This window comes from Urocampus carinirostris, chromosome 17, assembly GCF_059441175.1.
Source record: "Urocampus carinirostris isolate Australia breed hairy pipefish chromosome 17, RoL_Ucar_1.0, whole genome shotgun sequence".
Taxonomy (NCBI): domain Eukaryota; kingdom Metazoa; phylum Chordata; class Actinopteri; order Syngnathiformes; family Syngnathidae; genus Urocampus; species Urocampus carinirostris.
In genome coordinates this window covers 5,624,465-5,651,403 of record NC_142365.1, presented here as the reverse complement: position 1 = coordinate 5,651,403, position 26,939 = coordinate 5,624,465, and the positions used below count along the sequence as shown (strand labels likewise).

At 39.9% G+C, this 26,939-nt stretch overlaps 1 protein-coding gene across 2 annotated transcripts; it reads left to right on the top strand.

Moving 5' to 3' along the window:
• Positions 1-1,120: 1,120 nt before the first annotated feature.
• LOC148349015 (vascular endothelial zinc finger 1-like) lies at positions 1,121-25,091 on the top strand. Of its 2 annotated transcripts, none has more exons than XM_088321476.1 (6): positions 1,121-1,212; positions 8,128-8,640; positions 11,371-11,618; positions 18,332-18,401; positions 18,480-18,642; positions 20,522-25,091. In XM_088321476.1, the coding sequence occupies exons 1-6, from the start codon at positions 1,180-1,182 to the stop codon at positions 20,872-20,874; spliced, it is 1,380 nt and encodes a 459-aa protein (XP_088177602.1). In that variant the 5' UTR covers positions 1,121-1,179; the 3' UTR covers positions 20,875-25,091. The 2 variants fall into 2 exon arrangements, with proteins under 2 accessions (XP_088177602.1, XP_088177601.1); XM_088321475.1 differs by having other exon boundaries at positions 11,368-11,618.
• Positions 25,092-26,939: the final 1,848 nt, after the last annotated feature.

The following is a 26,939-nucleotide window of genomic DNA, read 5'->3' as shown; positions in this document are numbered from 1 at the left end:
GTACTCCAGTGTTATTGTTATTGTATAATGACTTGTTTACCTGACTGCCTATTTTGCACATCTGCTTAGCTGCTCCTCTTGCACTCCTTGCACTACTGTATAATACTATACATAGCTATAAAGTATTCAGCATATTATCAGTACTTCAATACTCTAACTTAGTACAACATTTATTTATAACTGTACATTCAAGAAAACTGTGCGGGTCAGATGTATCGCCATTTCGTTCTGTATACACGTGTACAAGAATGACAATAAAGTATATCTGAATCTGATGTCTACTCGGGCAATTGGTATCGGGCAATAGCTATGGATCTTGTCAGCCTCTTATCTTTTCACACCAGACTGCTGCCTAACGTGCATGGCTCACCATTTCCCGTAAAATAAAAGGCTTGTGTGAGAAATGTCACGCGTTTGGGTCCTGATCCTGTTCTGGTTCATGACATTTTGTATTAATGTCTTTTATCACATGTATGTCCTGGAGTATTATGCCTAGTCTCATTGTAAAAAATGTTCAGCGTGTTGTTATCGATGATAATAGTGATTTATTTACATAGAAATGTGAATGTTTCTGCAAACTAAAATGAAAAAGTAGAATAGTTGAAATAAGTGCATGGTGCACAACCTGTTGTCCACTCATCCCTAGTCTATGAATGAAAATGAACAGCTATTCTTGAGGGGAATCCTGGTGCAAATTTTACGGAAAATATGCATTGAATCCATAAAAACTGCAAAATAAGGGTCGTTTTAAAGAAAGCACAACGTTATTTAAAGATGTTTTGTAGTTCTACCGACGGATCGTTAACCAAAGATGTCTATGAGAAAGACATGCGGCATCGTGAATAGTCAATAAAATATGCCTTGCGGGGAGTCAGCCAAAACAGAAAAAAGGGGGCAGATTAGTAATATTATGTTGCTTGTATGATGTTAGTAAATGATAACTAATCGATAACCCAATTTAAAGACTAGTCTAATAGTATATTTATTATTCTAGGGGATAACATTTAGAGTGTAGAAGTATTAAAAATACCCAATTCTAAAACGGAGATATTCTCACCCCCGTGATTTTGTTCAAAATGGTACATCCTTTAAGGTTACCGGAAGTTGTTTCAGCTGCCATGTTTGGCCGCTTTGTTGTAGGCTTCTGCGAGGTTTCCTACACAACTACTAAGTGTGGAAATGGAGGCGAGCTGGAGCACGTTTCTTTTCCAAGTAAGTTTACCCTTTCGCCCGTTAAGGCTATTATCCCATCCGGGAATAAGAAGCGACGATAACCACCGTGATTTTTGGCGGTAAAAATACGTTTTAAACGAGTAGTGCGAAGAACAAGTAACACAGCAAAACAATGGTAAAACGAATCCTGGCTTCCAGCTGTGAGGGTCGGGAATGACGCTCGAACAAAAAAAAAATCCTGATGCTAAAGCCTGTGCGTTTATCGTTTAAATAAAGAAGCTAAAGAGGGAATGCTCTCGTGGAAATATTTGTGGAAGTTTCTTTTCCAAGACAAACATGTGGGAACATTTCAAGTGAGGCGCTGCACCGTTACATTCGATCCCGCACTCTCTCGTCAGATTCGGCCCAAGAGGACCACGTTCGTGGGTGATCGTGAAATCGCAGGGTTTTTTTTCCCCACTGATTTATATAATGTGTTCTTTTTCTGGTCGTATTAAAGATTTTTGCGCGCTTAGTAAAATCTCAGCAGCTGATAACCGCGTTTCACCGCCAACTTTCCTCCTGCAGCGACATCGCCAATGGAGGGGTTGAGCAAACCTCCTTCACTTAAAAAAATCTACAGAAAAAAATCCTCTCCTGCATATCCCTGACGTTACATTCTATTATTAGCAATTATTAGATTTAATTGTTCTTACGCTGATCGTTGCGGGAAGGAATTCCGACTGCACACATTATCGGCTAACGAGGAAGCTAATGCTGCGAGATATTTCATATGCAAAACAATTCACTCTCCTGCTCTCAAACGGGGTAAATAAATCCCCGCTTTTCAAATGCCCTCTCCTTAGGACGTATTTTGTGCAGTTTTGTTTTTTTATACGATGGGAGTGGTTATTTTGTAATGAGCGACTGTGATTGGTTAGTAGTCCATCTATCATATGCACTGCTTATCCTCAATAGGGTCGCGGGGGTGCTGGAGCCCATCCCAGCTATCTTAGGGCAGTGGGCAACCCGCCAGTTGCCTGCCAGTTGTAAGGCACACAGAGACAGACAACTCACTCACTCGTTCACAGCTAGGGACAACTTGGACAATTAACCTGACATGCATGTTTTTTCGGGATGTGGGAGGAAACCGGAGTGCCCGGAGGAAACCCATGCAAGCGCGGGGAGAACATGCAAACTCCACACAGGAGGTTCGATGACCTCAGAACTGTGCCGCACACGCGCTAACCGCCATGCTGCCTGGTTAGTAATCCGAATGAGGAATTCTTGGGCTCAAGTGAATCGGATACGTAACTCACCCACAATTTGGGTTTTTGGGTTAGAAACAATGATGTTCTTGTTTTATTTCTAAATTCATAGTTCATGCTAATGTCATTGTACGATTTTCTTACGTACGCACAATAAACTCCAGTCTCTTACCTATTTTTCCTAATTATTTTTTTAAGGAACATTGTGTATAATCCCGCACGTGTTGATGTTACAATATTGGTTTAAATAATGAGCCAAATTACATGAACAATCACGTTATCATGTGTTTTTTTATGAAATACTCTTATTAGGTCTAGAAATTAGCATGTATTTTACATAACATGAGCCTCACCTAGAGGGAGCTGACATCTTGCTGCTACCAGAACCCAAAAATGAGAACTAAAATGGGACGTTTTGGTCACTTTGAATCTCCAAAGTTTGTATTCTCCCTTGTGCTTTTAAGCACTCATTTTCCTTTGCACTATACCATACAGTGACATCCAGTGTTCAAATAAAACACACTGTCCCTTTTAGATATGAATTTATTTTTATTAGTTTGATTATGCATGCTACGTCTAATCTGGTTGTAAACAATGTCCACAAGACTATTCTATTCTAAATTCCGCTTAGTCCTTTTTGCATTTAGTTATGGATGGACGTCTCAATTTCGGTTGTGTTCAACCCATCAAATGTTGACCAAATTTAGTCAAATAACAGTTGTTTTTTTAACTTGTAATATTTTCTAAACTTAATTCCGAATAATAGTTTGAAGACTTCTCTGGGGTTGCTTTACATATGCTTGGAATTCCATCCGTGAATAAGGCATTATGGTCTGTTGTTTTTTTTTTTTAATTGTGTTTTTAGTTGCGGTCTTATAGAACATTTTTTTGGGCCAGGATGAAGGTCGACTAAGTAATTATTTTGTTTCTGGCACAAGATTATTTATTTTCACCCAAGTTGATTCAACACAGAAAATAAACATATTTACACAGCATTTTAAATTTATTCAGTTTGAGAATGTCCAAACAAGGTTTGGAAAAGGTGTGTAACTTGACCGTTCCTAAGGTTTACTCCTGAGTGCCAAATGGACTGTCATTTGAAATACAGAACCTAAGTCCCTTTTTTACGGTGAAAAACAAATTTGATTTGATTCGTAGGCCTCAGTTTTAAGGTTTTACTTTAACTGCTTGATCACATTAGGGTTCGTACTGGTGCTTGAAATCCTTGAATTTTAATGTTGATTTAAAAGTCATTGAATTTTGGGTGAAGAGCTTGTAAATGTTTAAAATCTTTGCCATGTTTCTCAACAAGTTTGTTTAAAAAAGAACCTGATACTTCTCTCTGGTGGCTTTGCCGTTGGGGTTATTCTTCCCTCGTGGTTAACGGCAGCTGGCATTAGTTTGTATGGCATTGTCAATCACAAGATGATAAGGTGGATGCTACACCTACACAGGGCAATATGAAATGTATATTGTTGCTACGATTAAGTATCACTTATGGACATTACAGACCTTGCAAAAAAATTAATGTTGCATATCCCAGTGGTAAATTGTAATGAGAACAACTTTCTCCAACTGGAAAGGTTAGCTTCATTTTCCCCAACACCTATGTAGGGAGAGATTTGTTTGTAAAATATTTACACACATATTGTTCAGATCCACAAATATATTTGCGATTTAGTCAAGATCTAAAAATCCTGTCTTGATAAATGCACACACAGGATCTATGTATGTAAATCACAGATATATATATATCTGTGCATCTATAAAATACATGAATAAACCCCAACTTTTTCTTTTAATGGTACTAGAGAAGGTGGAAAGTTGGCTTTGAAAGTCCTTAGATGTCCTTGAATTTGGCCAGGAAAAAGGTGTATCTTCCCGTCCTATGTCTGGATGTATTCTTATTCCCCCAGCCATCTCTGATGTCTGTAACTCATGATCTTAAACTACTGTATTTTCAGTTTTTGTTTTAATTAAAGTCTAAACCAAACCAAGTTCCCCCCCATGAAAATGTAATCATATTCCATATCAGATAGTGTTTTCTTTATTTTTTTACCAATGCTTCCCTCCCTCCAATATCTCCCAGTTTTTACATAGTCTTTGTTTTGGTTCAAAATAGGATTATGCCAAGCAGCTGTATCGCGAGACACAAAAGATGGAGGAAAGGCGGCGCATAATCGGACTCAGACTGCGAGTGCTGTTCCAGTCCGCAGCGGCCCTCCGAGTCGTCGGGACGCTCCCTGGGATTTGATGTTATTTATGAGCGAGCAGTCTCAGTTGTCAGAGCGCATTTGTGTCAAAACGGTCAGAGCTGCATGCAGCTTTTCTGGGCCTGCTCTTCTGCTTTGTGGGTCTGCGTTTCGCTGGCTATCCTAGTATCGCCGGCGGTGAATGGGACAGAATCGCACAACTGATCTCGGAAGGCGGGAAGTGTGAGCAGAGAAACTGGTGCGCGTGGGCTCGTCGGCAGGATCGTTACGATACAGTGCCGTGAAGAAGTATTTGATCCCTACCTGATTTCTGTGTTTGTTGCGTATGTATCGCTCACAAAGGTTACAGACCTGCAAACTGATTTTGATATCACACTGAGACAACACAAGGAAATACAAAACGTAGTTTTGAAATGTTAATTGCATTTATTAAGGCACAAAGAGTCAGACCCTTTGTCAAAAAGTAATTGCCTTCCTGAAACTAATAGCAAGGTGGGCCACCTTTGGCAGTGATAACAGAAATCAAACGTTTGCAATAATTGTTAATGAGTCTTTCATAACTGTGTAGGAATTTTGCCCCACTCTTCTTTGAAAAATGTTTTCAAATCTGCCATATTGGAGGGTTTTCTAGCAGGAACGGCCCCTTGAAGATCACACCACAGCATCTCATTTGGGTGTAAATCCAGACTTTGACTTGACCACTCCGGGACCTTCATTTTGTTATTCATGTGCCAATCAGAGGTGGACTTGCTGGTGTCTTTTGGATCGCTGTCCTACAGCATGATCCAGGAATGCTTGACTTTGAGGGCACGAACTGTTGGCCGGACGTTCTCCTTCAGGATCTTTTGGTAAACACCAGAATTCACTATTCTGTCAACCACAGCAAGTCACCCTGGTCCTGAGGCAGCAAAGCAGCCCCAGACCATCACATTGGCACCACTAGGCTTTACTGTTGGCATCAAGTTCATTTTGCCAAATACGGTGCCATTTTTATACTAGCTGTAAACAAAAGATTCTTTTTTGACTCATGAATGTTTCTCAAAGTCTTGAGGATAATCAAGATGCTTTTTGGCAACTCCGAGACGACTCTGTGTTCCTTAATGATTGCAGTGCTTTTCGCCTTGGAACTCTCCCATGGATCAAATTTTCTGCCAGTGTCTTTCTTCTAGTGGAGTCATGAACCTTAACTTAGGCCAGCGAGGCCTGAAGTTATTTGGATGTTTTTTGAGTTTCTTACGTAACATCCCAGATGAGTCGTTGTTCCACTCATGGAATAATCTTACTTTAGCCGTTTATGGATAATGGCTCTGATGGTGGTTTGCTGAGCCCTACTGGTTTTATGAACGTTTCTGGTCTGATAGATTTCAATCACTTTTTTGTTCTAATTTATTTGGATCTTGCTATGTTAATTTTGTTCTTGGGATTTTGTAGCTTACTTCTGTCTAACAGATTCTAGTGATGTCTTTATTCAACATAGGTGGTGTCAATCTTTTTTTGGTGTGACCTGTGGAATTGAGCTCAGATTTCCTAAAACTGGTTAGTCACAATTCATTTGTGATTTAATAAAGGGGGTAAGTTACTCTTTCACCTAGGGTCAGATAGGTTTAGATTTTTTTTTGTTCCTTAATCAACGGAAACAACATTTCAAAACTGTATTCTGAAACCTTTGTGACTCATGAATATGCAAAAAACTCAGAATTTAGGTAGGGGGGTAAATACCTTGTCACGGTATTCTACATAAGCTCACTTGCCAGGTTGTGCCAGCTGACTGCTAGCTTCACCGAGCGGTGTGTGTATAAACAATGTCCCCGGCTCATGAATAGATGAGCCAAATCAATGAAGATGAGCATACAAAGCACCCCCGCTGCGGCCCTAGTGCATCACTGCTCAGATTTGTGTCTGTCACAATGGGCCGGGTGACATAAGGAGGACATTGTGTTTGTGTGCTTCATTTTTCTTGGAAGCCCCCCTGCCCTTCACTCTTGCAACTTCTATCTTGGCTGGCCTTTTTGGACGGATGGTTGAACCTTAAAGGGAAAAGGTCAAGCATTGCACCTTGGCCGTTCTTGCCGAGTGTGAACAGCATTGGGTGTTGCACAGTTTTGATATTACTGGTCTCTGCAAACAAACCTAATTTTCCAAATACTCTCTGATTGTACCTATGTATTTCATGGTTTAAACAAATATATATTTTCTTTTTTTATTCCAAGTCTTTGTGCCCAGCAAAAAGTCTTAAAAAGGTTTGAGGGAAAATAAAGTAAAATAATCATGTCTGCAAGCAAAACATATGCTATGTTTTTTTTTCTTTAAACATATTTCAGGAGTTATTGTTTAAAAAGTAATGATTTTTTTAATAAGATAATATTGTTTAATAAGAGAGATATGCTTAAATGAACAATAAAAAAAATAACCCAGCTATATAAGACCATTTTGTAAATTTTAAATATTGTTTTCTTATTTTACTAGGGAAATAATAATCCTTGCACTGAGCAAAATAATGCATTTTTTGCTGTTAGGTTACCCATAAAATGTATTTAGAATCAGTACTTTTACTTTAAAAAAACATTTAGGACCTCAGTGCATCTATCCAAGACAATTTCTGTCAAATCATTGCTCCTTTTTTATATATATATTTATAAGTTGATTTTTTTATATTTTATACTGATCCAGGTATCGTATCAATGGTTTGGTCGTTTAATAGCTAAAAAATGTTGAAATGTCATTATTCAGTCATGCTACTTTGTCACGTGCTAGGTCAATTCATAGGTCCCACAAAATGAGACCTTGTCCCACAAAATCTATGCTTACTTTTATAACAATTAAAAAAACTCAATGTAAGTCCTGAGCTTGAGGCCACCTAGTGAATACAACCTAAACTAGAAAGGCTGTGCACCACATACGAAACCATTTTTAGGGTGGCATTTACCTTTTTGGCTGGGTCATTTACCTCTGGAGTGACCCTACTTGATTGTTTGTGCAAGATTGTGATCCTGGCCAAACTTCTTGCCTGTAAGAGTAGAATGTCTTTCTGGGAAAGCTTCTGAGTCAGCAAAACTAAAACTGCCAAGACCGCTTTTTGGGTAGTTTTCACATCTGGTATAACCTATCTACCGCCTGTAAAAATTGTGTTGATATTCAATGTACTCCTGGTCTAGGAGAGGGGATGTTTTTCCTGGGGAAAAAAATGCCAAGTCGGCAAAACCAAACGTATTGAGTCGACTTCGTTGGGCTTTTTCCACACATCTGGTAACTTACCTTGACTGCCTGTGAAAGATGGTCCTCATATCTAAATTTCTCGCCCCTTATATTTGGATCCCAAAACGAAAACATCATCATCGCCCTCGCTTTGCTAACCAGAGACCCAAAACTAATTTGAGATGTCGGCTGTTTTGTAATCATTGGAACTCCAAAACATCTGCTTGTTTCCCTGTCAATGACTACTTTGCGTTACATCTCACCCAGTTGACGTCTCATATTTCTATTTAATCCACCAGCAGGCCAATGAAGCCCTCCACCACCAGCATCAGGTTGCCCAGAACAGCCTGCTGCCCCTTCTCAATGCAGGAAATGAACCCCTCGACCAAAAGCCTGTGCTGCCCATCCAAATGGACCAGAAGAACCCTTCAATTTCCTTGGATCTCCTTAAAGACAACTTGGGCAGCGGAGGAGGCGGCCGGCCTCCCGTGCCTTTGATCAAGAAAGAACACAAAGGGAAGACGCCGTTTGTTTGCGGCTACTGCAACAAAGCCTTCCGCGACAGTTACCACCTGAGGCGCCACGAGTCCAGCCACACGGGGATCAAAATGGTTTCGCGGCCAAAGAAGATCACCCAGACGGCACCAACTATGGTGCCCATGATCTCCTCCATGCAGCGCGAGAACAACGGGAACGTCTCGTACATCTCCACGGCGGCGGGTATCCTCTCCACGGCAACCACTTCTGTCTCTTCCGGCGCCAGCATCATGACCTCCGCGATGGGCAATGTGGCGCACCACCACCAGCAGCAGGTATAAAAACCTCTTTTCTTTCCGCAAAACTGTTTTCAAGTTTAAATGGGTGACCTAGGTGAATCGTGCAATTCAGAGAAGTAACTGTACTTTGTAAACCTCATTTTACAAATAACCTCTGTACTGTCAAATTACTATAATTCTAAAAAGAAACTTGACGTTTTATTGCACAATGTATAGATTAAGGAAGCGATCCACTTTACATGATACTCCGCCAAAGCGAATCTAGTAGTCCAGTTTTGTTGGCGATAGAAAGCATCTTCCTCTGCATAGCCAATTAGAATGCAGAACGCAATGAACGATAAAATTCTGCTAAGTAGCGAAACTGCAATACAGCAAGGGATTACTATTACCTCAAAAAGTGCACGAGAGATGTCAATATTTTTTATCCTTTTTGTTTGTGGTTCCGATCAATAACGCAGCAAAGTTCTAAACCGCCTCAATTTCCAATCATCACCCCAATCTGAGTCCTTGACAAGATTTGGAAAAGCTGTCAAATAATAATTTAAAAAATCTTGCCATTTTATTGCACAACTGTATGGACGATCCACTTTACTTGCATTTACTTTCCCGTTCTGTTACAGAAATCATATAGTTTTCCATTATCAAACAATTTTTAAAATGTGCCACTAGGCAGCGCAAAAGAGCTGCACGAGGCTCCAGAGCAAGTTTAGTAGGTCGAAACATCCAACCTAATTGGCAATAGAAAGCCTCTTCCTCTGTTAAGCCAATTTGAATGCAGAACACAATGCACAATGAAAATCTGTGAAGAAGTGAAACCACAATAGGTTAACAGCGGGGGATTACTGTAGTCCACGCGGGTGGGAGTAGTTGCCTGTTGAGCCGTGCAACTGCTCTGTTAGAATCAAGGAAGATACAGCAAAGCCTGAATCAAACTAAACTTCTTCCGTTTTCAGCCAATCAGGGGGGAGACTGGTCAACTGCAGCCCCTTAGTCCTGATACATAGATTAGAAAGTAAGCAAGCTTGATGAATGCTAAGATTGCGCTCTGGAGGTAATTTGACAAGCCCTGTTAATTGGCAAGGGATACTTACCTGACAGCAATAAATTTACAATGAATGACTGTAAACTATACGTTGCAACAGAGTTTAATGAAATGTCAAGATAGCTTTTATTTGGAATTTTAATGCTGGATAATTTAAAATGATGCACCATATCGAGAGACCAGGGAAATGCTTTAAAACTCACATGATAGACAGTAGAGGATACTCTTATCCTGGTAGTTGGCCTGGTCAGGAGCAGGCCAGCTGTAGAGAATACAGTGTCGTATTTTCTGCCTTCCTGAATTCTTTGTTTTTTGCATATTTATCACGATTTCAATCATCAAACAACTTTTAACATAACAGGCCTAAAAGACATGCGCCTGAGTAAAAGTACCGTATTTTCCGCACTATAGGGCGCACCGGGTTATAGGGCGCACCCCCAAAAAATAGTTTTTGTTCCTATATCTTCCATACATAAGGCGCACCGGATTATAAGGCGCTACAATGGGAACGTCGACAAAACAGTCAGATAGTTCAGTCAAACTTATTACCCCCTTAACATTCCGAAAGCTTGCAAAGAAGCAAATACGTGTCGAGAACACGTGCGGATGCGGTGTCCGTACGATGTCACTCAAATGCATCGTTCCAAATATCATTCGGAAGGTTAAAGTCTTGGGATTCAAGAAATGCCAACCATTCCTTAGTTTCTATTTTCTTTTTCGCTCGCAACTTTACTGTGCATATGACAATAAACACTTGGAATTGAGTGTAATTTAAAAAAAGACCCATCACAGAAACATCGACATCACTCTGAAACAAGATACTGGGAAAATATATAGCCGGAGTAGCTCACCGAAGTCGTTGCGTTCAATAATAATGTGCAACCATGGTCCTCTTATATCCGTGAGTGTAGTAAATCCAGGTAAAATATTTACAAATACAGAATGGTAAAACATGTTTCCTCTATGCCGTAGACTACCAAACTTGCTACTCACATTCATCTCTTTCGGCCAATTGCAGGCTTTGTTTTGCCCCTTTAGCCTATGCAAGCCTGTAAAAGGCTCCGCCCCCTTTAACTCCGAATAACTTTAGCCAATAGTGATCGATTCAAATGATGATTGACACATTGGCTGGGAAATGAAACGCCGGCATATGTATCCCAGCATACACCGCGGACCACACCGCCTACGAGGAAAAATCTAGTCGGCGGCTGCTTGCCTTTGTTGCGAAACCTTGCGACTTAATATTGATCCATATATAAAGCGCACTGTATTATAAGGCGCATGGTCAGTTTTTGAAAAAAATAAAGACTTTTAGGTGCGCCTTATAGTGCGGAAAATACGGTAATCAACATTTCAAAACTGCATTTTGTATTTCCCGGGGTTGTCTCTCTGTCATTTTGAAATTGGTTTGATGATTTGAAATCTTTGTAAGTAAAAAAACACAGAATTCAGGAAATTGGGAAATACTTTTTCACAGCACTGTAAATCACCTTAGTAACCAAGCCGAGCTGAATTTAACCTGCTTTCTTGCATCCGACTGAGGCTAGATTTAGCCAGAATAACAAAAACATCCAGGTTTAATCCCTTATCTCGGTTTTGTGCAAAACCCCTGTATAGTGTGCCTCACTGAATAGATTTTTTCATGTAGTACAGTGTACAGGAACATACTTCCTCCACACCTTCTCACCGTTTTAACACCTGACCCATTTTCTTGCCTGCAGCAGAGTGTCCCAAAGAAACCCCCCAAACCGGTTAAGAAAAACCACGGGTGTGAGATGTGCGGCAAGGCCTTCCGCGACGTCTACCACCTCAACCGCCACAAGCTTTCCCATTCGGACGAGAAGCCCTTCGAGTGCCCCATTTGCCACCAACGGTTTAAAAGGAAAGACCGGATGACGTACCATGCTCGCTCCCATGATGGGGGAGTCCATAAGCCCTACGTGTGTTCCGTCTGCGGGAAAGGTTTCTCCAGGTAAGGCTAGTCAACACTTGAGGAAAGTGGAATTTTTTTTGAGATTCTCACAATCACGTGGATCACAAACCTTTCACGGAGGGTACATTTTTTTAAAGACTGTTCAAAGAATGACTGGCTGAATAGTCGGCCTCCACACATTTTCAGTTTACTTGATGTGGCCTGCTTTCTGAAAAATTTGGACATTAGAGCGATTTAATGGTACTTTCATCATTTTATTCATTATTTTTGTACCCTTAATTCTGCGTTTTTGATACCTTGTTGAGCATAAGCAAACTGGTAATGCTAATTTTTTTTTTAAAACTCTAAAAGGGACATTGTATTTTAAAATAAAATTAATTCATTAAAAAAACTATTGTTTTTAAAAATAAGTAAACTTTTTTTTTTTAAAGAGATTTGTATTTATTTCATTCAACTTTAGGCTCACCTAGAAGAAGCTAAATTGATTGTCTGCCATCTTGCTGCTACAAAACCTATCAAAAGGCTGGGCAAAGAAATGAGAAGAAACTCCAGATTTTCATCTTCTGCTCGGTCAATAAACCTTGCACGATTATAAGAAGATGGGAAGTGAAATGATCTTGATTGAAAAAGTAACATTTTTGATTTATCAGAATTACACAGGTTTTTTTTTTTGTTTTGTTTTTTTTGCAAAAAAATAAAATGAATGAATGAAAACTTTATTCGAACATTAAAATAAAAAAAACAGAACAAAAACAATAACTCAACAACAAATTAAATGGAAAAGCAGCCATCGCCAACATTTATTATCTGTGTTCAGGGTTCGTAAGAGGGTTGTGTTTTCGAGGAAAAGGAGTGTTTGAATTTTGCCTGAATTGCTTGAAATTGTTGCCATTTTTTACAAGTCTGACTTCGCCTTTCCATTGCATTTCTCCTTTCCTCGTAATTAATGGCAGCTGGCATTTATTTTAATGCCGTTGTGCTGTGAAGTGTCATTGTCCCACTACGGGTCACGGCCAAGAGGACAAGTGCATGCTACGCTTAAACAGGGCACTATGAAATGTGTATAAGTCTAAGAATTACGTATCATGTATGGAGATTTGTTATGGACCATGCAAAAAAAACTAGTGGTAAATTTGTAATGAAAACATATTGTTCAGATCCACAAATAAATACTCAAGATCTGTTGATCTGCAAAATTCATGAAACACACCGTGTTGTTTTTTTAAATGCACCGGAGTAATTGGAAAGGTGGCAATGAAAGTCCTTAACAAGTGCTTAAATTTGGCCAAAATCTCTAATCAGTTTTTATTTTAAGATTAAAAATTTGTGCACTCAGACGACAACTTCTAACGACAAGGTATAATGGCCACCCTGTCATTTGTAGTACTAATTGCGACCGGTGGTCTTCTCGTCTCTGTTGACGTGTTTGCCATTTTAAGGTCATCATTTTTCTAACGAGCAGAAAATATGAATAACGCCGAGGTGGCACCACGCTAGTCTAGCCTGCACTGTGACGCTCGTATGCCAGGCATGCCTCCAGTGCACTGACGTGGGTAAGGCATTCGTCTGTCTGCTGGAGAGCGTCAATGAGCCCTGAAGGAAAAAAAGGGCACCGAGTCACCATCACTCAGCTTAATTTGCTGGCATCCACCGGATTCTACCTTTGTTTGCTCCCTTTGGATTGAAACCAGAAAAAAAAGTGGTTGAAAACGGTTTGCCATTTTTCGGATATATATATATATATATATATATATATATATATATATATAAAACACAGCCATGTCCCCCTAGTGGGAGGTGGCTAGAGTCACTTCTGACTCTTTTTGGGAGATTGATAGAGAGGAGGGGATTCCCAGCCCCCTCGCTCAACCCAACCTAGGTGTTGGGAGTCATTAGGTGACCAAACCCCCCAATTCCAACCCCTCATGCTGAACGCCAAGCAGGGAGGCAATGGGTACCAATGTTTAAGTCTTAGGTATGACTCGGCCGAGGCTTGTACCACAACCTCCCAGTCTCGGGGCGGCCGTCATACCCCCAAGACCACCGAGCTGGTTTCTTCGGATAAGTAATAAGTAAAGAGAAAGAGACTATAAAGAGTCCAGAAAATGAACGGAGGGATATTCGTTTCAATGGAATATCAGTTCAGTATTCATGGTCCGTACCAGTCTCTGAAATCCTTGAAAATGATTGAATTTTAATTTTGTGTTTGAATTTTGGGTGAAGTGCTTGTAAATGCTTGAAATTGTTGCCATTTTTTTTAACAACTATGCTTAAAAAGGATGCAAACGCTACTCTCTGATGGCTTCGCTTTGCCACAGAATTTCTTCTTGCAATGAACTGCAGCTGGCATTAGTTTGTACGGCATTGTCCTGTGAAGCGTTATCGCCCCCTAAGGGTCTCGCCCATGATGACAGGTGCATGCTACACCTAAACAGGACACCTATGAAGTGGGTATTAGTGCATGGATTTCATTTATATGGCGGACATTTATTACGGGCCTTGCAAGAAATTGAGGTAGCGTTTCCCAGTGGTAAATTTGATCGGGAAGAATCTCTTTCAACTGGAAATTTAAGATACATTTTACTGTCATTTTTTACCTGTAACACCTATATGGGAAGAGATGTGTCTCAAAAACAAATATATTTACAATTTACACAACCTAAAAATCATGTGTCTTGATAAATGCACACGAGATTAAACCTGCATATGTAAATTACAAATATATTTGTTGCTATGCAAAAATAACCGATTCACACCAGATTTTTTCTTTTTATGCTACTGCAGAAATTTCACAAAATGGTTTTGAAAGTCCTTAAAAAGTGCTTGAATTTGGCCATTAAAAAGGTGTAGGAACCATAAATATTCTCCACCCAAGAAATGTGGTTTTATTTCAAATTTGCTCGAGTATTAGCACTCCGATAGCAGTCCTTTCCAATATCCACTCTGGCTTTCCCAATACCCGAATATGAGGATAGCAGGACGAAAATTGAGTCTGAGAAATCTAAATCGAGTTTTTAAAAAAAAAAGTACAGACAGCAGTATGCATATTTCTGTGGAATCGTATCTTATGTTACTGATATTGGACAACACCATGGTCATGCTCAGTCCTGAATGTGCGATTGATAATATTTATAGCGCCAAACACCGTTATAAAGGACTCCTCTCACCCTGGCAGACATTTCTTCCCCAAGGCATTCACCACACAAAACAAATATCTTGCCTAACTGTATTCATTTGTGAAAAATACCGCGCTATTGTTAAGATACACTTACATTTAAGGAGTCAAAGCACTGCCATGTAAATGTTTGCCCATTTATCCTGACATTATTTTTTATCTTATTTTGAGTATTCATTCTAGAATTCCATGTCTAATCTAAATAATGTTCAATACGTTGTTATCAATAATCTAAAAACATGAATTGGATAAAAATAAATTATCTTCAAATTTGAACAAAACTAAAGTGATATTCTTCGGTAATCACAAGGCAAATCGAGACCTGGCGGTGAAAACGGATTGTGTTGCCATAGAGATTGTATCAGAAATAATTTTTTTAGAGATTTCAATTGACAGTAAATTAAATCGGAAAGCACACATCAGACGCATACAAACTAAGGTATCTAAATGTATTTCAATTATTAATAAAGCCAAATTCTATTTAAATTATAATGCGCTGTACTTGTATTGTTCTTTAGTTTTGCAATACTTAACGTACTGTGCAAAGAAGTTTGGGGGAATAATTGTAAAAGTTCACTCCATCCCCTTTTTGTACTCCAAAAGCAAGCAATAAGAATTATATACAAGGTAGGATACTGGGACCATACCAATATCCTATTTCTGTAGTCCAAATTATTAAAACTGTTAGATCTAGTGTAGTTTTCCACTTTCCAACTACTACTCAAAGTGAACAAAGATATACTAACAGAGAACATAAGCTACAACTTGAGGGGATGTAGTAACTTTAAGATCCAACTGGTGAGAACTACCAGGAAAAGTATGTGTGTGCCTGTATGTGGAGTTAAACTTTTGAACAAATTACAGAATGAGCTCAAAAAATGTCCAAGTATTCACCTGTTCACATTCAAATACAAAAAACAATATTGGCAAAGTACAGAGAGGGAAAAAAGGGTGTCTGAATGATATAGCAAAAGGTAGATATAAGCAAATCAACAATGTTATGATTGTTATTATTAAATTAATATATTGTCATCATTGGTGACTATGATATTAGGTGATTACTAGCCTTATAGAGTTAATAGAGGGGTATAACTAAAGTTATCTGGTAGGATAAAAACAGTGATGAAAGTGGTGATACTGATGATTATGAAAAGACTGTGTATCCACAGAGCCAATGTGTCAAGAGGTGTAAATTGTATGTAAATACCCAGAAGAGCTAACTGGGACACAATTATTAATCAAGTCAAAGGGGTAGGATTTAATAAACATATCAGTGTCCGAAACTCATGACAAAAAGTTACCGGCAACTTTTCAGAGTTGTCTGCCCAGCCATAAAGTTGCCTGCTCCCTTTTTCTCAACTTGAAACACAATAAGATGACTCATCGCAACAAAAACATAGTTGCGTAGTATTAAGGATTGATAATCACAATATATAACAGAACAACACTGTAAAATTAAGTGTATTATAATTCTACTTCTAATTCTCATTGCATGCATGTGGCATCGCTGGTTTCCATCTGCCATCAGTTTGTACCGGTATTGACTCATCTTCATTCATGTAATGTTTGCATTGCGTCGTCTGCTACAAGCCACGTGAACTCCTCTTTCCACAATGCTTTTAATGTACGTTTACGTTTTGTAGCGTCATCAATTTTGTTAGCTTCTTTTGAATATTTCTTCTGGGGCTGAGGTTTTGGCTTGATTCCTCACCACTTATCCATTTTTCTTGTGTTCTTTGAGCATCTACTTTGGAAAATGATATGCAAATGCAGGACCTTATAACGCTCGGGAAAGTCCAGAAGCACGGAGTTATTCGATGCAGGCTTGTGATTGGCTGCCGAGTATGCCAATTGCCAAACGAACCGAAATTCTAGAATTTCCAAACCAAACGAAGATTTCGAAATCGGAATAAATAAATCAAACTGGCTGAGAGGTTTTGTAAGTTGGACGCTCGAAGTAAAAGATTCAGGCCCCGGGTGTCCGGGCAAACGTTATTTCAGACACTGAGCATATGCTTCTTCCTACTCCCTTTCGAACATGTACGATAACCTTGTTTGTGGGTTTTTTTTAATGTTTTTTTTTCCGATTTGTTATGTTTTTGTTTTGTCATGTTCGAAAAATAATCATTCATCAATGACAATAAAGACGATTCTAATTCTATTCAAAATGAACAGCCCCTTTCACAACTTGCACCATTGCATTCAAAAATCCGAGTTGCAGATTTCTAACTCCACCTGCATGACACAACCACTCATTTTGTAATTGCGCGAGGAAAAAAATTATGAATCTGAGAGCCGTGCGGGCCTCAACCGCCACTTTAACGAGAGTAAACAAGCGTACAATGTAGCGGTGTAGCATCTCAGTGTGGCGCTTCCTGAAAGTAGGCCAAACTAAGTCACGCATGATTGATTGCAGAGAATCAACTGCCGCTGATGCAACTTTTAAGGGCTAACACAAGCCTCTTGTTATCAACATCCGCATGTCAGCAGCCGAGCAAATCGAAATACTACAAAACGTAGCAGCTTTCATTCTGTATTAATAGGAATTGTCCCAAAAAAAAAGAGATTTAATAGGATTCTGGACTGCAACTAACGATTATTTTAATAGTCGACTCGGCACCGACTATTGAAGTTGATTTAATTACTGTATTTCAGGACTATAAGTTACAGGGGTGGGACTTACGCATTAGTGAGGCTTATCTGTGAAATTATTGACACATTATTACCAGGTACAGTGGAACCTCGGTTCTCGACCATAATCCGTTCCAGAACCCTGTTCGTAGTGGGACTCTATTTTGTTCAACTGCCCGACGTACTTTTTAAATGTTTGTGCGTCACTGCCTTGGGTTACTGCTTTTGCGAGCAGTATTTTTATTCGACATCCACTGGCAAAGTTTAAAAGTTTCGGTGCACATACTTAGTGTTGGCGTCGCCACGGTTTGGGATGAAAGTTATAATATTATAATTAAAGCTTTGAAAACTCTCTCGGTGTACCGTCTTTCTTTGTAAATATGTGTAACTGATGTATAATACGTATTTGCACCTGTATATTTTTGTAATGTATTTATTTGAGACACTTATTCTGATATGTTTTGCGAATTAAAAAAGCGGGGCGGAGCTAACGTGGGCTGACAGGAAGTGGGGTAAAGGTGAGTGAGACTTGTTGTTGCGGCGGACAATAGTGGATACATATTTTTCCCACCCTTACCTTTGGAAATATAGACTTTTTTTTCCTTGGATTAGTCTCAACGGGTACCCGGTCTCTGCAGGTCTGCATCAAACCTTAGGTACCAGTATCATTATCCGTTCATTTTGCCGGCTGTGGTTTTTGGACTGTGTACTTTATATTCAGTTACAATCGCGAGACTCAAAGCCGGGTTTGGGCTAATTTTGTGATTGTGTTACATGTTTTAATGCGGGCGCGTGCGGCTTATATACAGGTGCGGCCTGTGTAAGTACAAAATCATTTTTCCTCTTAAAATGTGGTGCGGCTTATAATCAGGTGCGCTCTATAGTCCGGAATTTACGGTACATTTATAATCATTATATAACATGTTTTTTTGTTTTCTTTTCCCAGGCCGGACCACCTGAGCTGTCACGTGAAGCACGTCCATTCTTCCGAACGACCGTTCAAATGTCAAGTGACGGTACGGCGATAATTTGTTTCCTTATCGTCACCGGTCTGTTGCCGTCGCTCTCGTCTGACCCTGATCCCGGTCTTGCAGGCGTGTACCTCCGCTTTTGCCACCAAAGACCGACTGCGTTCTCACATGATCAGACATGAAGGAAAGGTGACCTGCAGCATCTGCGGGAAGATGTTGAGTGCCGCTTACATCACCAGTCATCTGAAGACTCACGGGCAGACCAACTTCAATGCTTCTATCAAAGGTAGTTTGATTAACAGAACAGTAACTTCAAGAATTATATGCATTTTGTGAAGTAGTATTCCCAAGTGAACTGCAAAGTCTGTAACAAAAATTCTTTGTTTCTTAACAGTTAACGTCAAACTGTTTTAACTACTGCCGTTTGTCGTATCAACAATATCGATACAAGGCTGAAATTGGGCACTTCAGAGTGCAGTGTTCTCGTTTGCCTGCGTCCTAGACGCATCATTTTTGCTGGGGACGCATTGTGTCAAATCAACGTGCGTCCCCGGGACGCAACTTTTTTGACACAAAATTGTCATTATTACCTGATTACATTTTTTTTTAACAAAGATTTACTGCACTCCAAACTTTTCCTCAGGAACATCCGCCATAGTTGTTTATGAGAATATATGAACTGAAAAAGTTGAAGTGATTAAAACTGCATGAATATATAGACTTGGATTGGGCAATTAACCTGACATGCATGTTATGGAATGTGGGAGGAAACCCACGCAAGCACGGGGAGAACATGAAAACTCCACACAGGGGGTTCGATCTCATGACCTCAGAACTGTGCCGCACAAGTGCTAACTGCTGCGCTACCATGCTTCCAAATGAACTGAAATTCCAGTATTTACAAAACGAACGAAGATTTCGAAATCGGAATAAAAGGTTCTATTTGTAAAAGAAGAAGGGAAAATAAACGAAAAAAAAATTTCTTGAAAAAGTTGTCGGCCACCCGGGTAGAGACGTGAATGTTGCACACCCCGGGCATACGTTATTTCAGACACTGATAAAAGATGTATCACCGTTGTCAACAATGGAATTCATCGTGGACCATTTCTATTATCCATTTTTTTGTCGACAATATGAACTAATCGCTGCTGCCAGTGTTCCCTCTAAGCTGCGCGCGTGCGCACTTGCGCACTGCAGGCACATTCTCAGCGCACAAGAAAATCTAGCCAGCGCACAAAAATGAGGGCTCAAAATTACTAATTAAGAAGCGACTTAAGTCAAAGTTACAGTGCAAGGTAAAAATACACGGGTTCCCCTGACGTTGTGTCCTAAATGCGGTATTTTGAAGTCGAGTCAGAGTAGAACGAAGTTGAGTAAAGTTAGCAGAGTTGGTCGAGAACCGGCTTCTTTGGCTCGGCTCACTAAAAGGAAGCGGCTCTTTCGGGTCCTAAACGGCTCTTCGGGTTGTTTTTGCTTCTTTCATCCCAACATGACCAAATATTATGTAAAATTATGCACAAAATGACTTAAAGGAATGGGGTGAATAGAACAAAAAAGGAAAAAAATTACCAAAATGAAACAGTAGTGAAAATCTGAGAAAAAAAGAAACAAAAGCAAGAGAAAAAAAGAAGGAAACATTTAGAAAAAAAGCCAGAAAAAAGTAAATACAGAACAAAAAGAAAAAAGTAACAGCTTGGAAAAAATAAACACAATGAGATTTTTTTAAAGGAATTTAAAAAAAAAAAAGAAGAAAAAAAACACGGAAAATAGAAGAAAAAGTTTGTGTTGCATTCAAAATAATTCAAATAATTTCCAATTATATCAAGTGAATGTTGTTCAAAAAGAAATGGAAATTTTGTGAAAGAATTGTAAGAACAAACAACGTTTGTAGGCCGTACAACCTTTGCAATAGTACATGAGTCAATCCATTCAAAAGAGAAAAATTATTTTGCATTGCCGGAAACTCAGCAAAATGTAACTTGATGTCAAGTTTTGGACATGTTTGATAATGAATTATCTTGCCACACTTGGGATTATGGTTGCTCACTGTTGTTTCAAGCGTTGCTAACCGACTTTGTGTGAGCGCTCAGACCCCTGGAAAAGTACAGGGAACATTGCCTGCTGCCCTAATAAACATTCGCCGACTGTTCTTTGTCCCTCCCCAGAAGAAGTCTGCAACCCGAGCCCACCCATTTCGGCCCCGATCACCACGGCGATGAACCGGGGCAACTCCAACAACAACAATAACGCCGTCACCATCGCGGCGCAAATGAACATCAGCACCAACACGGTCAACATCACGTCCCCCGTCAGCCTCCAGCATCCGCTCACCCTCACGGGGCCCGTCAACATCGCCTCGGTCAACATCCCGTCTAGCGGTTCCATGAACATCGCCCACCCGGTGGCGATAACCACGCCCATGCCGATGAATATCGCCGGACCGCTCAACATCGCCATGAGACCCGTGGACAGCATGCCTTTCTTGTCCCAAGTCTTGCCGTCTTCCCCACCCTGGTAATTAAAAAAAAAAAAAGGTAAATTCATAAACAAATCGGTTAAGGTAAGAAAAGGAGCACAAAGATAAATGTCAGACTAGAAATGTTATCTTTCATTTTGCTCTTCAAGCCTCGCTTTTTCTTTTTTTTAAACTTGTTATGAATGGTTTTTCCACACTCGTCGTCGTTTGCATTTAAAGGTATTCCAAAATTCTCAAACATGCAAGATGTGAGGAAATGGTACTGTTTTTTTCGAATAAAATCGACATAAATTCAGTATATGCCATCCATCCATCCATTATCTGTACCGCTTATCCTCAGTAGGGTCGCGTGGGTGCTGGAGCCCATCCCTGCCATCTCCAGGCAGTGGGCAGGGGACACCCTGAACTGGTTGCCAGCCAGTCGCAGGGCACACAGGGACAGACAATTCGCTCGCTCATTCACACCTAGGGACAATTTGGACCGGCCAATTAACCTGACATGCATGTTTTTGGAATGTGGGAGGAAACCAACGCAAGCACGGGGAGAACATGTAAACTCCGCACAGGAAGGTTTGTAGCTGGGTTTGATCCCATGACCTCAGAACTGTGCCGCACACGTGCTAACCACCGCCCCGCCGTGCTGCCCCAGTATATTCAATATTTATTTTTAATTTTTTCATAATAATATATTTTGAGGACAGCTTCTCTCATCTTTGTCATCTTGAGCTGTGACATCGTTGGAGGAACACTAGCAAGCCAGTCACCATATTGTTTTACATGTTAGTCAAATAGGCTGTTTTAAGCGAAGTTTTGCTAGTCGTATGGCGAACGCCGAGGTGTTGTGTCGCAGGTGGATGCAGTAATGGTACAACTAAGGGGGTGGGGCCAAAAAGGAGCTAACTAGCAAAAACAAAACATGGAAAGCTGTCAATGGCGACATATTCGAAGATTGCCGGGGATGAACTAAGAAACCGGGGCTAACCTTCCCGCCAAACAATATTCATTCTGCAGCCAACGAGCGCCAACCAGGAACAAGCAAAACAGGAAAGCCCTCGGCAGCTCCAACGCTAACAGGGAGCTAGCTGGACAAAATTAAAACAACTGCACCACACAGGACAAATAACACAAGCAGAAATGAGCAGTATGCAATCGATCTTCACTACTACTACAGGTCACTTCGGAGCTGCCTCACATGTTTTCTTAAAGGGATTCCACATTTTGAAAGTGTTGTGTTCCTTCAATGACGTATCAGAACTACCGGAAACAAGCCAGATGGGTCAACTTTAAGAATACATTTCTAGAATCCCCTCGGCGCATGGAATATTTTGAAACATATTTGCATAGGAACACTACATATTCTGTACGTCATTGGAAAAAACATCTGTTTTGGAATACCTTTAAAATAACTCGCCACGTTTCTGCTTCTTCACGGCCAACGCGAGCAATAGGACGCTTGAGTCGGACCCAAATAGGAGCATCCTCGACTCAAGGACACGTTTAGGACTAAGCCGAATTAGTCGTAGTACCGAAAGACACCAGGCGAGGTGAAGCGATTCGTAGTCGTTGGTTACCATTTGACAAGAAAAGCGGAATGTCGCTTTGTACGTTAGTCTATTTTGCATATTTAATGTAGGAAAGGAGCATAGATTTTAAAAAGGGATAGCAGCTTCCACGCACGTGGAAGAATATTTTTTTCATCGTGCTACAGTTTTTCCAGTTTTCTTTTCAGATTTTAGTTACTAAGGTACAGATGTAAATTTGGCATCGTTTGCATCGTAGGATTTTATGTCTTTTGAGAATAGCCGCTCGAGTTTAAGAATTTTGTATTTTTCTATTTGTTTTTGAAATCATGAAGACTTGTGTTACGCATGTTTTTTGTTTTCCCCCACACAATGTAGTCGAAGTTGATTTAAGTCTTGCACTGAGCGCACGACGTACACAGGATCAGTATTAGCGATAAAGGTCAATTTGACATACAAGTGTGTGCCCGTAGCCTCGACTGGAAAAGGAACTCAAGCTGATGTTGCGTGACGTTTGATTCGAAACTACGGCCCCGAAAAGACTCACTCAGGAAGCACACCTTTTGGGGGGGGGAGTCTATCATGTATTTCGTTAGTGAAATGTATTTGGTACCTAAGATTTTTTTTTTTTCTCTGAACAAATATGTCATTGATTGAAGAGGAAGCTTTGACAACGCCAGTGTTACTTTCATAAGGAGCTTCTCATTCGCCATTCAGGACAAATGTTTTTATTTTTTTAGGTAAAGTAGCGAATGGCTGGCACAGGCTGTGTCTTTTATTTTATTTTGTACCAACTTCTATTTTTCTTTAGTGATTATTTGCACTGGGATCTACTGTTAGAGTTCAGATAGTTGATGTATTAATTTGAAAGGTCAAACTAATGATTCTGTTTGTAAAGTAACCAACAATATTCCATAAAAAAACCCAGTTACATTCTTCCAATAACGACAGGGATAGATTTTAGAAGATTAACTGTTCACTCTGTTGATGTACAATAGCACATCTACTGTGCATTTGATTATCCCCGACACAGGGGTCAGCAACCTTTTCGGTGTGGAGTGCCACTTTCAATTTTTCTTGTAAATCAGTGTGCCACACCAAGATCAATGACTCGCACAACAATTTTTTTATATCCAACTTAAAACCAGTCCCGATATACAACATGGATATACATTGAAATTGTATAACAGACCAGTTTATCAAACTAAAAAGTGGGTATGAGCAACATGTGGAAAGGCCTGTAGCCTTCCTTCCATGACTTCAACTTTTTACCACAAGAATTAACCAGAATCAACCATTCTTCAGCAACAATGAACTACAATCAAAAACAAGTGATATGGACATCTACCATACCATTAATCAATGAAATATTATTGCAAAAAATATCAAAACTTGAAATAACAGCAATAAGGCAGAAGGCTACTTGAAAATAAGTGCAACAGAAATAACGATTTGGTCGCAGATATAAATGGTTTTCCGTGCTTTGCTATGCAGCGAGCAATGTGATAACTTGCTTCAGTGGTGGTGTTTTTAGCAGTGACAAAGGTTTTAAGGGTCTGTGTTTGTTGGCCGTACCTGGACACAGCGCGATTTAATGTCCCCGCCTTGTCAGACTTATCCTTGAATTCATGTTCATGTTTCGTCTTATAATGACGATTAACACTTGATGTGCGAGGTACAACACTCTCGAGGCATAATGCACAAACAGCACGGTCATTTTTTTGCAAATAGCCCTAGTCATCGGTCCACGCTGGCTGAAAAAAAACAAGATTTTTTCGCTGGTGGAGCAGTCATGATTCACTCATTTATCGCGCGCCGGTATTTCTGTGGCTGCGTTGAAACACAGATTTTTCCTCCTCTGCGAGGCGCGGCGCAGACACGCACTCACATACGAATCTGAGGAGGAGGGGCGCTATCGTAAACACAAAGCGCAACTGAAAATGTCTAAATTTCAGGTAAAAATGTGCTTTTAAAAAAAATAATTATTTGTATTATTTTGCCGTGCGCTCGCGTGTCATAGGTTGCCGACCCCTGCCCTACACAAAAAAATTTGCATCAATCTCGGGCTGAGGACTGTTATTTTCTTCCCTGTCTTAATATACTGTAGTGATACGACAGGATTGACCATGCATGGCCCCCTGGACATTCTACATTTGTTGATCTTGAATTTTTTTATGAATGCATTGTTACTCCTGAAGACATTCAGTTAACACTGAAAAAGTGCGTGATGCATGATTATCTTTGTTCTATTATGTTGTTTTTTTTAATTGTTTTTAATTACAAAATGTATGTATAACATAGTTACACCGTAATAGTTTGTTTTTGCCAAATTTGTTACATGATATGATAAACGCTAAAGTTTTTTTGTCGATAATTGATGATGATCTTTATTTTTTTAGGCAATTCTGATTTGGAATTTCCCTGAGCCTCGTTAAAGCAGTTGAATGTATATCTTTGTAAAAAAAAATAAAAAAAATACAAAAAAACATTTTAGGTCTGCGGATTACGGTAGTGAAGGTAGATGTGAAAGGAAAAAAATAACACTTTTTTTAAAACAAGACTTTTTGTATTAGAATATTAACAGTTACGGTTTTTGTATATACATGAAAGTAGGCTTTTCAATTAGATCAAAACATTCCTGCATTTTGAAAATGTATGTTTGTCAGATTACTACATGAACATGCGCAATGTTATGTGCCTTTTATTTGGGTTGTCTAAATAAAAGAAAACCATGACAGATTTTGTATTAAATGATTTTTGACATTGTTTACTGCAAAATACTTTTTTTTCTCTTGCTGTCTTGTTGGTTATTTCCCTTATTGGTATTTTGATGTCATGTTTATTTGTATAGCCTCAAAGGGGTGACCAGACCAACCTTACAACATCCCCTGATCTGAAACCTACATGAGGACAAGGAAAAACTCAAAAAAACTCAGCATGATGCAATCCCCCTTCCAGGATTACCATGCTGCAATATGTGTTGCAAGGGAGTGAACAGACAATATAGATAGATAGATAGATAGATACTTTATTCATCCCCTAAGAGAAATTCACATTTCCAGCAGCATCCCTGAGCTGAGAACAGTACAATAATAAAGCCAAAAGAATACAATATACAAATACCCAGTGTGACGTGCAAATGCCCACTGTAGCGTGTTATATAGAGTAACTAAATAGTGCTACACAGAATACATATTGCAGTAAGATTCGGTAATATCCAATGTAGGTGGTGTGGTTTAATGTGGGCCTTTACTCTGCCGGGTGGAGTTAAAGAGCCTCATGGCATGAGGAAGAAAGGATCTCTTTAGTCTGTCCGTAGTACAAGACAGTGACAGCAGTCTGTCGCTGAAACTGCTCTTCTGTCTGGAGATAATGCTGTGTAGTGGATGCGATGGATTGTCCATGATTGACCTCAGCTTTTTCAGTGCTCGTCTCTCAGCTACTGTTGTTAGGCTGTCCAGCTCTTTGCCCACAACAGAGCTCGCTTTCCTAGCCAGTTTATTGAGACGAGAGGCATCCTTCTTCTTGACGCTGCCTCCCCAACACGCTGCCGCATAGAAGAGGGCGCTTGCCACTACTGTCTCATAGAATATTTTCAGGAGCTTTTTGCAGATGTTGAAGGAGGCCAGCAGACATCTTCAACATTAGATAGAGGTGATAACATAAATTTCAGTTGATAGATTCTTACCAGCTCGGTGGCCTAGGGGTAGGGCGCCCGCCTGAGACTGGGAGGTCGCTGGTTCAAGCCTCGGCCGGGTCATACCTAAGACTTACAACATTGGTACTCATTGGCTCCCTGCTTGGCGCTCAGCGTTAGGCGTTGGAATTGGAGGGTTTGGTCACATAATGAGCGAGGGGGCTGGGAATCCCCTCCTCTGTATCGATTTCCCAGAAAGAGTCAGAAAAAGACTCAAGCCACCTCCCACTAGGGGGACATGGCTCTGGTATATACAATAATAATATATATAGATTCTTAGTCCAAAATTGGATCCAAGTATTGGTATGAAAGCTCAAAATGCAAGCACTTTGCAACAATCAGGCTTATCCCTCTCCCTAATAAGCGTATGGGGACAACACCACTCAAGCTGTAGAATACAGACTCTGCCCTACTTACAAACAAGATCGCAAGTTGAATTTGTTCGTAAGTTGCTTCAGTGCTATATGACTTGTGTTTCAGGTTTATATAAGTATGTTTAAGCCTTGTAAAAATAACCTGTATTGTTTTGTACTAAATAAATAAACATTTCATGAAATAATATCTTCTCTAAAGATAAAAAAAGTTGAGTTTAACTTACTTTTGGAAGAAGGGCTTCAAGGGGTCCCCTGTGGTAAAAAGTGTGTGAAAAAAAGTCATCCAACCATTTTCTCAACCGTATCGAGCATTCTTATTCCACTTTCATTTCAAAAGAAACAGCTCGCCTCTTCTTTACACTTTACACCAACCATATTGAAAGGATGCACGAGATATTAAACAATAAAAATGTGAAAGTCATGCATGGACTTGCTCCCTCATATCTTTCAGATTTAATTTTGCCCTATGTTCTGGTCCGGAGCCTCCGCTCTGAAAATGCTGGTCTACTAGTGAAC